The 16,042-nt window shown below is 37.4% G+C and overlaps 1 protein-coding gene across 16 annotated transcripts in view; it reads left to right on the top strand.

Annotated features, from left to right (window-relative positions):
- Window positions 1–16,042, top strand: part of LOC138176101 (C2 domain-containing protein 5) — a 132,793-nt gene that overhangs the window by 89,107 nt on the left and 27,644 nt on the right. For all 16 annotated transcript variants that reach the window (XM_069106837.1, XM_069106839.1, XM_069106842.1 and 13 more), the window contains 3 exons: window positions 807–896; window positions 9,501–9,588; window positions 13,051–13,137. In XM_069106837.1, the coding sequence (XP_068962938.1) occupies window positions 807–896; window positions 9,501–9,588; window positions 13,051–13,137 (265 nt within the window). The remainder of the gene's footprint in view (window positions 1–806; window positions 897–9,500; window positions 9,589–13,050; window positions 13,138–16,042) is intronic.

The following is a 16,042-nucleotide window of genomic DNA, read 5'->3' as shown; positions in this document are numbered from 1 at the left end:
GTTGTTATTTTGAGATATAGCAGACTTCACCCTATTTGTTAGGTAGATGAAAAGGAGCTAGTTAGAGAGGTAGAAACTTGAGGACATGAAAAAGAATAATGCTAGAATACTTTCCTGAGTATATAGGAAGGTTTGGGACCAAAGGTATGAGTATTATAGAGTAAGAAGATAAGATGAGAGACAGTCAAGAAGTAGCTGATCATACAGATTAGTTTTGAGAAGTGGAGGAAGGTATCTGCTCTAAGTGTTGTGCATATGCTATTGGGAGAAGGGTGACAAGAAAACTTTTGGAATATTCATGATAACAAATGATAGGAGTAAATTCTTAACTTACTTAGATTTGGGTTTTTGTCTTGCCTTTTTTGGCCTCAGTTTCTCCATCTGTAAAATTAGTGTGTTAGGCTAGGTGATATTAAATCTTCTTTATGGCTCAAAAAATTGATTAAATTATTCTGTGATTTTCAATTTTTATATGTAACTTAAATTATTCTGATGATAAAATGAGAATCACACTTCATAATATAATGTAGAGATGGAATAATTAGAACTATTAAGCTGCTTTAAACTAATAATATAATAGATATATGTCTTTGAATTTTTAGTAGACTTGTTGACAAATTATAAATATAAATGTACTTTTAATTTTTTAGGTTAAAATTGTGTTGTTATTTAGAAATTCAGTTAATAAAAGGTTAGCCTCTAATCTTTTAATTTTTCTACTATCCAGAATAAAATGTAAGTTCAAGAAATACATTTTACACACATATAGATAAAATAAAAAGTGACTGATTTTTTTTATTTGATAGAGCCTGTATTTTAAACTTCGTTCCATGATACCCTGCTGCCTTTGCCATGTCAATTTTACAGTATCTCTTCCTGAGGATGAATTAATTCAGGTAATTAACATTCAGCTAATTTATTTAAAGTGTCTTCAGGAGTTCTATTTGGGCTACTTTATCATTAGTATATAAATATTGTTGTTCAGGTTTCAGTTATGTACAGCTCTTTATGACCTTGTATAGGGTTTTCTTGACATTTTTCCTTGGGAGTGGTTCACTGTTTTCTCCTCAAAGTATATATATATATATATATTTTGGTGTAATATAATACATGTGTGTCTATATGTGTGTGTGTGTATATGTTGTAGAGACTAATTTTCATCTCAAAATTGTTTGAGCATATTTTAATTAGAAATAATTGTCTTGTGGATATAGTGAAATTACTTTTATTTGAACTTCAGCCACATTTTTTTACCAAATGGCATGTATGCTGGAGAGATTCCATTATATTAGTCTATGCAATTACTATTTGATGAGATTTTGTGTACCTCTTATTCCATGGAGGAATTAGTTCCTGAGAACTCCTATGGAACATCTGGATTTATAAATCTAGATTGTACTTTATCCATATCAATCCCAGTATGTAAATTTATATAGTTTACTGGCTGAAGTTGTCAGCTAAAACAGTTAATGAAAAACTTGGTGTTTTGATGGCGAAGTAGAAACAGGACTTCCATGGGGCTCTGGCTCCCACTTCCTCCAATTCATGTAAAAGGTGACTGAACAAATTTTGGAGCTACAGAACCCAAAAAATGACACAGAGGAGCTAACCTCCTGCTGAGGATAGCCCGGCAGGAATCGGCCAGCGCAGCGCTCTGGGAGCTGACCCCAGCCACACTCCAGCTGGAGGTTTTAGCCTCAGGGTGGGCCTGACCAGTGTCAGATCACCAGCAGTTGTGGCGGTTTCCAGAATTATCAACTCATAGATGCTAAGGACAAAGTGAGAGGTCAGTGCAGTATGGACTTTGGGATCCAGTAGTTTGGGAGTGCGGTCAGCCTTTGCCCCCATGGTGAGAAGCGGCTGAGGCGCCACGGTTGTGCAGCCGCTGCCACACCGCAGCTTCAGCTCCTGGCTTGCAGATTATAGGGGGACCAAGCTACCAGTTTGAGAGGTAATCACTCTTGCTTTAACCTGCTTGAATCTGGATTGCGGTCTAGGGTGGAGGTCCTGTGGTGTGCAACCAGCTTGCCAGAGCATGTGGAGGCTTCAGAGATGGCACCCAATTAATACCTTCGGCAGCTGAGAAAACCCCAGCATTTGGGATGAAGCTCCCCTATCTGGTGGCAGAGTCCTACTGTGGCCAAAAGTCAAGTAATTGAGTGGCAACATGAGCAGGCAAAGGAAGCAAAGGAAACAAAGCAACCCAACTTTACACTCCTATTTTGGGGACAAAAAGGATTAAAGCATGCAACAGGAAGACAGTGAAGTCAACTCCTGGACCAAAAGCTTCCAAGAAAAATATGAGCTGGTTACAGGCCATAGAGGACCTTAAGAAGGATTTTGAAAAGCAAATAAGAGAAGTGGAGGAAAAATTGGGAAGAGAAATAGAACAATGCAAAAAGTTTATGAAATGAGAGTGAACAACCTGACTGAAGAAAATAACACCTTAAAAAATTAGACTAACTCAAATGGCAGAAGAGGCTCAAAAAGGTAGTGAGGAGAAGAATGCCTTAAAAAGCCCAATTTGCCAGATGGAAAAAGAATCTCAAAAGCTCACTGAAGAGAATCATTCCTTCAGAATTAGATTGGAGCAAATGAAAGCTAGTGACTTTCTGAGAAATCAAGATTCTATTAAACAGATCCAAACAAATGAAAAAATAGAAGGCAATGTGAAATATTTCATTGAGAAAACCATTGACCTGGAAAATATATCCAGGAGAGATAATTTTAAAATTATTGGACTACATGAATGCCATGATCAAAAAAAGAACCTAGAAATCATCCTCCAAGAAATTCTCAAGGAAAATTGCCCTGATGTTTTAGAACCAGAGTGCAAAATAGAGATTGAAAGAATCCACCCATCACCTCCTGTAAAGGATCCCAAAAAGAAAACTCCTAGGAATATTATAGCCAAGTTCCAGAATGCCTAGATCAAGGAGAAAATATTATAAGCAGTCAGGAAGAAAAAATTTGAATATTGTGGAAACACAACCAGGATAACATAGGATCTGGCAGCTTCTACACTGAGGGATCGAAGGGCTTGGAATATGATATTCCGGAGGTCAAAGGAGCTGGAATTAAAATCAAGAATCACCTAGCCAACAAAACTGAGTATCATGTTTCAGGGAAAAATATGGTCATTCAGTGGAATAGAGGACTTTCAAGCATTCTTGCTGAAAAAACCAGAGTTGAATAGAAAATTTGACATTCAGATACAAGAAACAAGAGAAGCATGAGAAGGTAAACAGGAAAAAGAAATCATAAGGAATTTATCAAAGTTTGAACTATTTACATCCCTACATGGAAAAACGATAATTGTAACTTATGAAACTTTTCTCAGTATGAGTATAGTTGAAGGGAATAGAAATATGTGTACATATATATGTATATACGCACACATATATGTCTATATAGGAGGGTATATGGGCATATGGATACATATGTGAATGTGTGTATATATGCAGGTATACATATATAGAGGGCACAGGACCAATTTAATAGGAAGAGATAATACTTAGAAAGTGAAATTAAGAAGTGAGAGAGGAATATAATGAGAGGAGATGGGGAGAGACAGAATGGGGTAATCTATCTCATATAGAAGAGGCAAGGGCAAATGGTCACAATGGAGGGGAAGGATGGGAAGGCAAAAGGGAATGGGTCAACCTTATTCTGATTGAATTTGGCTTAGGGAGGGAATGACACACACTAAATAGGGTATCTCACCCTACAGGAGAGTAGGGGGGGAAGGGGATGAGAGACCATATAATCTATTTGCTTTAGTTTTCTAACAGCAGATTCAGTATGTCAATTTTTGGGACACTAGGTGGCACAGTGGATAGAGAGCCAGGACTGGAGTCAGGAAGACTCCTCTTCCTGAATTCAAATCCAGCCTCAGGCACTTACTATCTGTGTGACCCTGGGGAAGTCATTTAATCCTCTTTGCCTCAATTCCTCACCTTTAAAATGAGCTGGAAAATGACAAACGACTCCAGTGTCTTTGCCAAGAAAACCCCAGATGGGGTCATGAAGAGTCGGACATGACCAAAGCGACTCCACAACAACCAAATATGTTGATTGATACAACTTGAAGTCTTTCTAAAGTGATAGAATGCACCAGGATTTGTATTTTCCTGGTATACCCTTTAATAACCCTGTGAGGGTCATCTCCAGAGTTGCAGAATCTAAGTCATAAAGAGAATCCACAGTCCTCTACTCCAACCTATACTTAAACAAGAATCTCTTTTCTGATAGATCTGACAACTAACCATCCAGCCTTCTTTTTCCAGACCTCTAGTATAGGGGAACCCACTACTTACTGAGGTATGCTATTCTACTTTTAGATATTCCTCCAGGACCAAAATGAACAAGTCTAATTTTTACTTTCCTGTGTGATAGTCTTTCAGATATTTGACAGTGTCTGTCATGTTCCTCCTAAATCTTTTCTTCTTTAGCCTAAACATCTCTAGTTCTTTCAGTCAGTTCTCCAGTTATGTTACTATAAAATCTTTCACCAACTTTTTTGTCTACTCGTGGATGCTATCCACCTTAAGAATGTGCTTCATAAAATGTGGCTTCTAGAACTTAATGCAATACTCTAGATATGGTCTGATCCATTGCCCAAGTCCAAGATAGTATCTGTCTCTCTGTATTCAGTATAAGTTGCAAAGAAGGTGGACATCTGCATTAATACACATGGTTTTCTTATTAGGAGTTGCCTACACCAGTGGAATCATTAGTCCCATCAGAAAAATAGTGTAATCCAAGAGCTCATTAGCTTTTTTGATCATCTATGTCATAGTAAACTTACTAAGCTTATAGTCTACTAAAACCTTGAAAGTTTTTCAGAGAAACTGCTGACTAGCCAAGGCCCCCCCATCTTGTACTTCTGAGGTTGATTTTTTGAACCCAAGGTTAAAACTTTAATTTTATCCCCATTGAACTTCATCTTCATAACTTTGGTTCAATTTTCTACCCCATTAAAGTATTTTTGTATTCTCATTCTTTAATCCAATATGTTAACTATTTTTCCTACCTTAATATTTTCTGCAAACTTGAGAAGCATGCCACTGTATCTTTAGCCATATAGTAGATAAAAATATTAAACTACCCAGTACTAGGTAGATAGATATATACGGGGCATTCCAGTAGAGATTATCTTACAAATTGACATTAAACCATTAATAATTATTCTTTCTATCCAGCTATTCAATTGGGTCCAGATCTGTCTAACTCTATATGCTGTTTCTTCATCCCCACCTCTCCATATTTTTGACAAGAACAGCATCACAGATTTGGTCAAATGCTATGTAAAAATCTAGGCAAATTATGTCTAGTATATGACTTGGTCTTGAATCCCTTCCCTATTTTTTTCATCTTCATCAGGATGCTCTGTTGGTTCTTGATGCACTTCTAAAATGTAGTTCACTGAACTCCACTATGGTCTTTAGCCTTCTTCTGATAGTCTAGTAATCTTGTCTAAAAAAAAAAAAAATAAGGGGGTGGAGTCAAGATGGCAGAATAGAAGCAGGACCTCCCTGTGGCTCCGGCTTCCACCTTCCCCAATCCATGTAAAAAAGGGACTCTAAACAAACTTTGGAGCTGCAGAACCCACAAAATGACACAGAGAAGCTAACCTCCTGATGAGAACAGCCCGGCAGGCCTGCAGGAATTGGCCAGCCCAGTGCTGTGGAGCTGAGCCCAGCCCCATGCCCCAGGCTTTAGCCCCAGGGCGGGCCTGACCAGCTGCCAGTAGGAGGGACTCCAGATCAGCAGCAGCTGTGGCCGTTTCCAGATTTATCAACACATAGATGCGAAGGACAAAGTGAGAGGTCAGTGCAGTCTGGACTTTGGGACCCAGTAAGTGGGAGCGCGTGGCTTTTGCCACTGGGGCGAGAAGCCTCTGAGACTCCGGCATAGCCAGCCAGCACCACGTGCAGCTTCAGCTCCTGGCCTGCAGAGTGTAGGGAGACCAAGCACCAATCTGAGGGGTAATCGCTCTTGCTTTAACCTTCTTGGATCTGGATTGCAGTCTAGGGTGGAGGTCCTGGGGTGTGTGTCCAGCTTGTCAGATTGTGTGTAGACTTCAGAGACGGTACCCATCTAATACCTCTGGCAGCTGAGAAAACCCCAGCGTTTGGGACAAAAGCTCCCCTGTCAGGGGACAGAGTCCTACTGTGGCAAAAAGCCCAGGGGTCAAGTGACTGAGGGGTGACATGACCAGGCAAAGGAAACAAAGCAGACACAAGATTCCAACATTAGACTCCTATTTTGGGGACAAAAAGGATCAAAGCATGGGACAGGAGGAAGACAGTGAAGTCAGAACTACTGCACCAAAAGCTTCAAAGGAAAATACGAGCTGGTTACAGGCCATAGAGGACCTTAAGAAGCAGATAAGAGAAGTGGAGGAAAAATTGGGAAGAGAAATGAGAATTATGCAAGAAAATTATGAAATGAGAGTCAATGGCCTGACTGAGGAAAATAACACCTTAAAAATAGACTAACTCAAATGGCAAAAGAGGCTCAAAAAGGCAATGAGGAGAATGTCTTAAAAAGCCCAATTTGCCAGATGGAAAAAGAGTCTCAAAATCTAACTGAGGAGAATCATTGCTTCAGAATTAGATTGGAGCAAATGGAAGCTACTGACTTTATGAGAAATAAAGATGCTGTTAAACAGATCCAAACAAATGAAAGAATAGAAGGCAATGTGAAATATCTCATGGGAAAAACCACTGACCTGGAAAATAGATCCAGGAGAGATAATTTAAAAATTATTAGACTACCTGAAAGCCATGATCAAAGTAAGAACCTAGAAATCATCCTCCAGGAAGTTCTCAAAGAAAACTGCCCTGATGGTTTAGAACCAGAGGGCAAAATAGAGATTGAAAGAATCCACCCATCACCTCCTGAAAAAGATCCCGAAAAGAAAACTCCTAGAAATATTATAGCCAGGTTCCAGAATTCGCAGATTAAGGAGAGAATATTACAAGCAGCCAGGAAGAAACAATTTGAATATTGTGGAAACACAATCAGGATAACCCAGGATCTGGCAGCTTCTACACTGAGGGATTGAAGGGCTTGGAATGTGATATTCCGGAGGTCAAAGGAGCTGGGATTAAAACCAAGAGTCACCTACCCAGCAAAACTGAGTATCATGTTTCAGGGGAAAATATGGTCATTCAGTGGAATAGAGGACTTTCAAGCATTCTTGCTGAAAAAACCAGAGTTGAAAAGAAAATTTGACATTCAGATACAAGAAGCAAGGGAAGCATGAGAAGGTAAACAGGGAAAAGAAATAATAGGGAACTTATCAAAGTTGAACTATTAATATTCCTACATGGAAAAACAATTATTGTAACTTATAAAACTTTTCTCAGTAGTTGAAGGGAATAGAAATATATCTTTATATCTATATAGGAGGGTATATGGGCATATGAATACATATGTGAATGTGGTGAATGTGTGTATATATGTTTACAGGTAGACATAGAGGGCACAGGACCAATTTAACAGGAAGGGATGATACTTTAAAGGTGAAATTAAGAGGTGAGAGGAGATGGGGAGAGACAGAATGGGGTAAACTATCTCATATAGAAGAGGCAAGCAAAAACTGTTACAATGGAGGGGAAGAACAGCAAGGCAAAACGGAATGGGTCAACCTTATTCCCATTGGATTTTGCTTGAGGAGGGAATTAGATACACACTAAATAGGGTATCTCACCCTACAGGAGAGTAGGGGGGAAGGAGATGAGAGGGGGCATGTTGGAAGGGAGGGCAGGCTGGGGGGGAGGGAAGTTGGAAGCACACACTTTTGAAAAGGGACGGGATCAAAGTAGAGAATAGAACAAGTGGCAGGTGCGATAGGAAGGAGGGAAATATAGTCAGTCTTTTACAATATATCTACTATGTTATTTTCTTGCATTAGCCACACATATACAACCTATACTGAACTGCTTATCTTCCCAGTAAGGGGTGTGACAAGGGAGGAAGGGAATGAATCTCGAATTCAAAGTTTTAAAATCAAATATTAAAATATATATGTATATATATATATATACTATTATTAATACTATTTTGCATGTAATTGGGAAATAAGATATACAGGCACTGGGGCATAGAGATCCCCTGGAAAAGTCGAAAGGGGTATGGGAGAAAATATGGGAGAGAGCGGACTGGAGGAGGGGATATCCTGTGGGACTGCTATTTTGGGGCAGGGGATAGGGGAAAAGCGGGGAGAAAATTTGTAACTCAAAATCTGGCAGAAATGAATGATGTAAATCAGAAGTTAATAAAGCATTTGGAAAAAAAGAATAAGAAATTTGTTTGACTTAGCCTATTCTTGATAAGAGCAACTCTCTTTTTTTACTGTTACCTTTTCTAGATGTTCACTAATTATCCTTTTGATAATATATTTTAAAGTTTTGTCAGGCATTAATTGTCACTTAGATTGACTTATAATTGGCAGGATTTTTTGTCTTCCAACTTTTTAATAAACTGGAACACTTGCTTTTCCCTGATCCTGAGAAACCCCCTCTCATTTTCCATGAGGTTTTATAGCTCACCAATACTGAACAGTCATGTATTTTTTTCCCCATGCCTTAGGATATAGTTGTTCAAGTTGGGCTTTTATCAAGGGGGTCACTTTTGTTTCCACAATAGCTCTTTCTAGTTGATCTTTTATAGAAATTCCAAAGATTTTTGCTCAAAAACCTTACGTGACTCCTTACTTGTGCGATAAAATATAGACACTTCCACAGACTGCCTCCTGGCATTCTTTTTCCCTCCTTTTTTTTATTCATTCTGTATTCTGGTCAAAGAAGAGTACTCATTCTTGTTCTAGATCTTCCCTCTCCTGCCTTCACACAGACTGTCCATTTCATCTAGAATATTTTTTGTGGTTGTTCAGCTGTGTCTGACTCTTCATGACCCTGTTTGGGGTTTTCTTGGTAAATGTATGGGAGTGGTTTGTTATAGCCTTCTCCAGCACATTTTACAGGTAAAGAATCTGATGAGGCAAAGAGGGTTAAGTGACTTGCCCAGGGTCTTGAGGTAGTAAGTATCTAAGGCCAGATTAAACTCATGAAGATGAGTCTTCCTAATTTCAAGCCCAGTAATGCTATCCACTGTTCCACTTAGTTCCCCCATCTAAAATATTACTCATTCCACTTTGTGGAAATTCTTCCTCTGAGATACAGCTAGAAGATGACTTTCTTTTTGCAAGAAGCATTGTATCATTTACCTTATGGAAAGTGATCTATCCTCCAAATCTCTCTAAGACTTTGCCTGGCTCTCCTACCTCTCACCTTTGCCCCATTGCAATGTTCTGCATGATAGCTCGTTTGTATACTTAGTGCATCTTCCCTATAATTCTGTAAACTCTTTAAAGTCATGCTTTGTTTTTCATCTTTGTTGCTTCTGTACCTAGCACAATTTGTTACTTAATAAGTATTTAGTAAATGTTTAATGAATTGATACTGACATTGATATTGCTCTCCTCGTTGCAGGTCACAGTGACAGCAGTTGCAATAACATTTGACAAACATCAAGCTGTGCAAACCACAAAAACTCATGTGGAAAAGTCATTACAAAGAGGTGAGCATTTGAAGGATAAGAAGTAGTTTGCTTAGAAGAAATGTATTGTTTAGTGATAAAAATTGGAAGACAAATAGATGAAGTAGTTAACTTGTTTGGATCATCCTAAGCATTAGAATTAGAATTAAAGCATAACTTGAATCCTTTTTTTTAATTTACTCTCTGGATAGTTAGCTATTATTTATCTGTTTCAGTGTTTCTCAGCAGTGATGTGGATAATTTTTATTTATATTTTAGAATGCAGTTGAGTAGAGAGGGGAATGGGGGGAACTGACCATATCAGATTTTGCTTAGGATAATATTAAAATAGGAGGGTTAAGGATTTGATTTCATTGGTACAAAAAAATCCCAGGTGAAGAAGCTACCTCTTCAGATTCTCTCCTTTTCTGCAGCTTACACTCAAGAGATTAAATAAGTTGTCCAGGATTACATGACTAATATGTGTCAGAGGCAGGACTGGAACTCAGGTCTTCTTGGCTTTGAAGTTGACTCTTTATCCATTATTCCTCTCTGCCTCTAAGTCTTAAAAATGTTAAAAATAAACATTTAAAAATATGTTGAAAAAGGGGTGGCTAGGTGGCACAGTGAATAGAGCACTGGCCCTAGAGTCAGGAGGACCTGAGTTCAAATCCGGCCTCAGACACTTGACACACTTACTAGCCGTGTGACTTTGGGCAAGTCACTTAACCCCAATTACCCTCCAAAAAGCAAAATATATATATGTTAAAAATAAATATTTTTAAAGATATAACTTAATATAGAATAAAGGGTTTTATAAATTCGGGAAACTATGCTGAGGTACACAGTTTATTAGCCAAATACAAGAAATGATTCAGTGCAGTGAGAGACCAAGATTATAGTAATATTAACCATATCCTTAAACATTTTGACTGTACTTTAGGTAAATGTGAAAGAAACCAGAGTTACTAACAATTGCTTACATACTCAAAGGGAAATAAATCTTTATTTTCTCTAAGTTTTATGATTTTATTTGCTAAGGTAAATCTCATTTTCCATCTCCCTACATTGTCCTAAGTCTACAGTAGTTTTACATTTTCATGATTGATTTGAGGTAGTGCCAAATACTAGAACATATTAAAAATGGTGGTTGAAATTGTTAGCAAAGAAACTAGGCTGTAAATAACAAAATAAGCTATCAGTAGTGGAGATAAGTGATAGCATTTATTCCTAAGGTGGAATAGATGGGAAATTGTGGAAGGCAGATGGAAAACATCTTAAATAAATGAATCCTATACAGCCAAGGGCCTAACTTATCTTAGTCTAAGAGCACTGCTAACTGCAATATTATTACCATAGTGTATCTCCTTAATGCAAATATTTGTTTCATTTTGTTTATATTATCCAAAATAAATATCTGAATTCCTGGTTGCTTATTATTTTATTCCCTTTCTTTGATTCTCTGCTCCAGCCAACAGACCTTCTTGCTATTCCTCACACACAGCACTTTCTCTCCCGTGCCTTTGCATAGGCTCTCCCTCATGCCTGAAATACATTCCCTTCTGTACTCTACCTTTTAGAATTCCTCATTTCTTTCAAATAGCCCAAGTGGTGCTTTCAGCATGGAGCCTTTCCTGATCCCTTCAGCTGCTTATGGTTCCTCCTCCCACATTGCATTTATTTTAGATATGCTTTTATCTGTACATTCAGTCAGTTAGCTGCTAGCATTTGCTAAGCTCCTATTATGTGTTAGGCATGGGGCTAAGCACTTTGGAGATGCAAAAAGGCAAAAGGAACTCATAGTCTAAGGATGGAGACAACATGCCAACAACTATATATAAATAAGATATGTATAGGACAAAATTGAGGGTAGCCTTAGAAAGAAAGCACTAAGCTTAAGGAGGACAGGGAATAGCTTCTTGCAGATGAGACTTTACATGAGACCTGAAGTCATCTCTGGAAGCTAGGAGGTAGAGATGAGGAGGGAGAGAATTTCAGACAGTGGGACCAGCTAGAAAAAATGTTTGGTGTTGGGATATAGAATGCCTTGTGTGAGGAACAGCAAGGTCACCGGTGTCACTGGATTGCAGAATACATGATAGATGGGGTTTAAGGCTGAAGAAGACTGGAAGGGTAGAAGAGGCTGGGTTAAGAGATTTAAAAGTCAAACTGAATTTTCCATTTGATTCTTCAATTAATAAGGAGCTCCTGGAATTTATTGAATAAGGGCTTGACATGGTCAGATATGAGCTGTAGAAAGATCAATTTGACAGCTGAATAGAGGATGGCCAGAGGTGGGGAGAGAGTTGAGGCAGCAGCCTATTGAATTAGTCCAGGCTTGAGGTGATGAGGGTTTGTATCAGGTTGGCAGAAGTGTCAGAGAAAAGAAAGGGGCATATATGAGAGATATTACAAAGATAAAATTGTCAGGACTTGGCAGTAGATTAGATGTAGGAGGTAAGGAAGCACGAAGAGTTGAGGGTGTTGGCTAGATTTTGAGCGTGGGTGACTGAGAGGATGGTGGTATTCTCAAATATAATAGTGAAGTGTTGGGGGGGGTGTTGAAGGAAAAATAATGAGATCAGTTTTAGATTTGTTGAGTTTAAGATGTTCATTGGCCATCCAATTTAAGATATCTAATAGTCATTTGGAGATGTGATATACTGGAGATCAGTAGAGAGCTTAGGACTGGATAAATAGAATCATCTGACAAAATGGGAGATTTGATGACATTACCAAATAAAGTAGTATAGAAGAAAAGAAGAGGTCCCAGGAGAGTTTTGTGGGTCCTCCATGACTAGAAGGTGTGACTTAGATGAAGATCACAAAGGAAATTGAGAAAGAATTGTCAGAAAGGAATGGGGAGAACCCAGCTAAATCAGTCTTTGGAAAACCTAGAGAGAAGGGAGTATCAGGAGGAGAGAGTGATTGGTAGTGTTGAAGGCAGCAGAGAGGTTAAAAAAACCCAAAACAGGGGCAGCCAGGTGGCTCAGCAAGTAAGAGCACTGGCTCCAGTGTCGGGATGACCTGATCAAATCCGGGCTCAGATTACTCAGCACCATACCCAGAAATAACTGGCTGTGTAACCTTGAGCAAGTTACTTAACCCCGATTGCTTAAAAAAAAAAAATACCCAAAACAATTAAGACTGAAAACAGGCTAAATTAAACTTAAATGTACCAGTTGATTTGGTAATTAAGAGATCTTCAGTAACTTTGAAGAGAGAATTTACAACTGAATGATGAGGTCAGAAGCCAGACTGCAAAGAGTTTAGAAAATGACAGGACAGGAAGTAAAAGCACCTGTTGTAGGTGGTCTTCTTAAGGAGGTTAGCCACAAAAATGATATTAGTGATAAGATGATAGATGTACATGTTATCCCCCCTTAACATGTAGCTCCTTGTTTTATTTTATTTCTCCAGCACCTTTATATGTAGCTTGTTGATGATTGCTCACTAATAATACAGTATTAATAAATAATTTTTTTTCTCTTTTCCCTCTTCAAGCCTCTACTGACAATGAAGAGCTTCTACAATTTCCACTGGAACTTTGCACAGATTCCCTTGCTTCTCATCCTTTTTCATCAGCTAAAGGTTGGTTAAGAAAAATAAAAGTAATATTTAGCATTCAGTTCTTTCTACTTGTTTGCTCATTTTAGATTAATTAAGTAATTTTGAGGTAAGAATATAGCCATTAATTCTTATATTTGGTGTTTTTTTCCGAATTCTTAAAAGCAAAAAACATTGCCTTCCATTCATATTTTTCAAGTATTTGGATTATAGACTGTGAATCTAATTTTTAATAATCTACTCCATACCACAGATATAGTTACCATATTTCTTTAGATCAGTGGATTCTTCAGTATAACCTGTCATGTAGAGAACTTCCTCTCCCTTGAATTTTTCTTATAAAAATTATATTCTGAATATTCAGAGAAAGGAAAATTATTGTTCACTTTATTATACCTATATAGCATGGGTAATGGCAGGAGGATGTGTGTAAGTGGGAAAAGAATGATCATTTTTTTCCTGGTAATTGACTTTTGCATATTTTGGCTATTAAATTTAATAGCATTACTATTAGATAGGTAAGCTTTCCCAAGTACAAAATGATTATGCCTTTGTAACTGATAACTTCACTTTTGCCTATCAGTTCTTGGAAAGAAATGGAAAGTGGATCTTCCATCTCCCTTCTGCTATTAGTATGATTAAAAAAAATAATATTCATAGAATTACTGAGTGACTCATTTCCTACGATATATACTCAGGAGAAAAGAGGAAAATAGTGCTATGATGATGATCTAAGTTCTTTCAGAGATAAATTTAGGGCTGTTTTATATAGTAGTTGGATCCAAATTATTCTGATTTTCTTCATTTTTTAATAACCACAAAAATTCCTTATGTCTTTTTGCTATTTATTTTAGCTGATACTTGTATCATATGTAATGCAGTAATGCATTTGAGTTTTTTAAAACACCAAAAGATTTTTCTATGTAATTTACTAGGTCTTATTTTTTGAATTTTAAAAAACACCAAAAAGTTTTTCTATGTAATTTTCTAGGTCTTATTTAATATTTTGAAAGTTTAAGAATCAGATGCTTTTATTATGTGAATTAGCTAAAACCAGTATCTTTGGCCTAATTTCCTTTTTTTTTAAAGTGAGGGATTTAAACCTATGATTTTATCAGTGTAGGGAATTCCTGGTGTGGGAACTCTCTTCATTGATAAAGATTTTCAGTTTTTTCGATTTATCTGTAATACACACACACACACACACACACACACACACACACACACTTATCTATGTAATGTTATAAAAATTGCCTAGGGCACTAGAGGTTAAATGACTTTTTCATGGTCTCTTTTGCCAGTATGATTCAAACCTAGATCCTCCTGACTCCTTCTGTCCCCCTTGTCCTTTAACTATTCTGTCTGTCTTTCTCTTCATTATCTCTTGAATTTTCAATATAAGACTCCTTATAATACTATCATACCTGTTTCTGTTGAAGACATATAAAAGAAAAAACAAATTCTGGCTATCCAAATTATGTGTGTTTATATCCGTGTATATATAATATGTGTATGTGTGCACACATACATATGTACTTGAATTATGACAATAAGTAAAACTGTCAAGAAATCACTGTATGAAATTCAGGGATCTTTATAGAATATTGGCTTGTTTCCTACCCTTCCCTTTACTTCCAATGAACCACATTGATATAGAATTAACAATAAACTCCCTGTCTTTCTTTCTCCCCCTCCCACCTTTTCCTCCCTTCTTCCCTTTCCTCCTTTTCTCTCTCACTTCCATCTTAACTCCCTTTTCTCTTCTCATTTCTTCCCTCCCTCCCTCTATTGGTAATTTTAGCAGCAGCCCTGTATACTTAATTTTTTGTTATTTAAACTAAGCTTTAAATAGAGGGAGCTAGGTGAGGCAGTTGATGGAACGCTGGAGTTAGAGTCTGGAAGATCTGACTTGCCTTAGACACTTGATAGCTATGTGACCCTTTGGAGTTTTTGGTTTTGTTTTTTGTGTTTTTTTTTTTTTTTGGTAAATTCTAGGCTGTATTGCATGTGTATTTATTTTGATGTTTTTTTCTTCAGAAGCTGTATTACTCCCTTTAGAAATAGGTAGAAGTCTTAACAAATAATATTTTAAGAAATCTTCCCCAAGTGTGATTCAAACTTTCTGGACAACATGATTTTGAAACAGTATTTAAAGAAAAGGATTATTGAGATTATTATTTTTTAATGGAAAGATTGAGAGAAGATGAGATAGAGAATGAGAGATAATGATCAGGAAGGGGAAGTTAAGAATATGGACATTGCTAATTAAGGGACTTCAAATTACCTACTATAAGTGAAAAGTAAAATTTAGGCTATTGATTTTCAAATAGAATTAAGGATTTGGTTTTCATTTTCTTGTCCAAAATATAGTTACTTGACTAGTAAAATTTTTGCCTTCTCTTTATTGAAGGGTAGTACAGTTTCACATAGCCATAGAGAACTAATCATGACATTCTTTTTTTTTGGAAGGGAGAAGGCAGGGCAGTTGGAGTTAAGTGACTTGCCCAAGGCCACATGGCTAGTGAGTGTTAAGTGTCTGAGGCCAGATTTGAACTCAGGTCCTCCTGACTCCAGGGCTGGTGCTCTGTTCACAGTGCCACCATGCTGCCCCAATCATGACATTCTTTATCATTACATCAGTACTTTTACCTTTTTATTTGTAGATGTCTTCCATGATCTTTCTGACTTATTGAATATTGGTCTGTTGTATCAAGGCAAGGATTATTAGTTTGTACTAACTGACTATGCAGAAGGATTACAGGCCTGAATTGTTTGTCCTTATTAATTTTTTTCCTTTCTAATCCTTTGATGGAAAGGATGGACGGGCATAGATCAGTCATTTAATCAAGTATTTATTAAGTGCCAACTATGTAATAGATACTTTACAAAAGTGAAATAGTCCCCACCCTCGAGGAACTTAGTGGAGACA

Source organism: Petaurus breviceps, unplaced genomic scaffold (genome assembly GCF_028583685.1).
Source record: "Petaurus breviceps papuanus isolate PSGF00001 unplaced genomic scaffold, PetGlider_PUasm1.0 81, whole genome shotgun sequence".
Classification (NCBI taxonomy): Eukaryota; Metazoa; Chordata; class Mammalia; order Diprotodontia; family Petauridae; genus Petaurus; species Petaurus breviceps.
The sequence above is the reverse complement of the archived record's forward strand: the minus strand, read 5'-3'. Positions and strand labels throughout refer to the sequence as shown.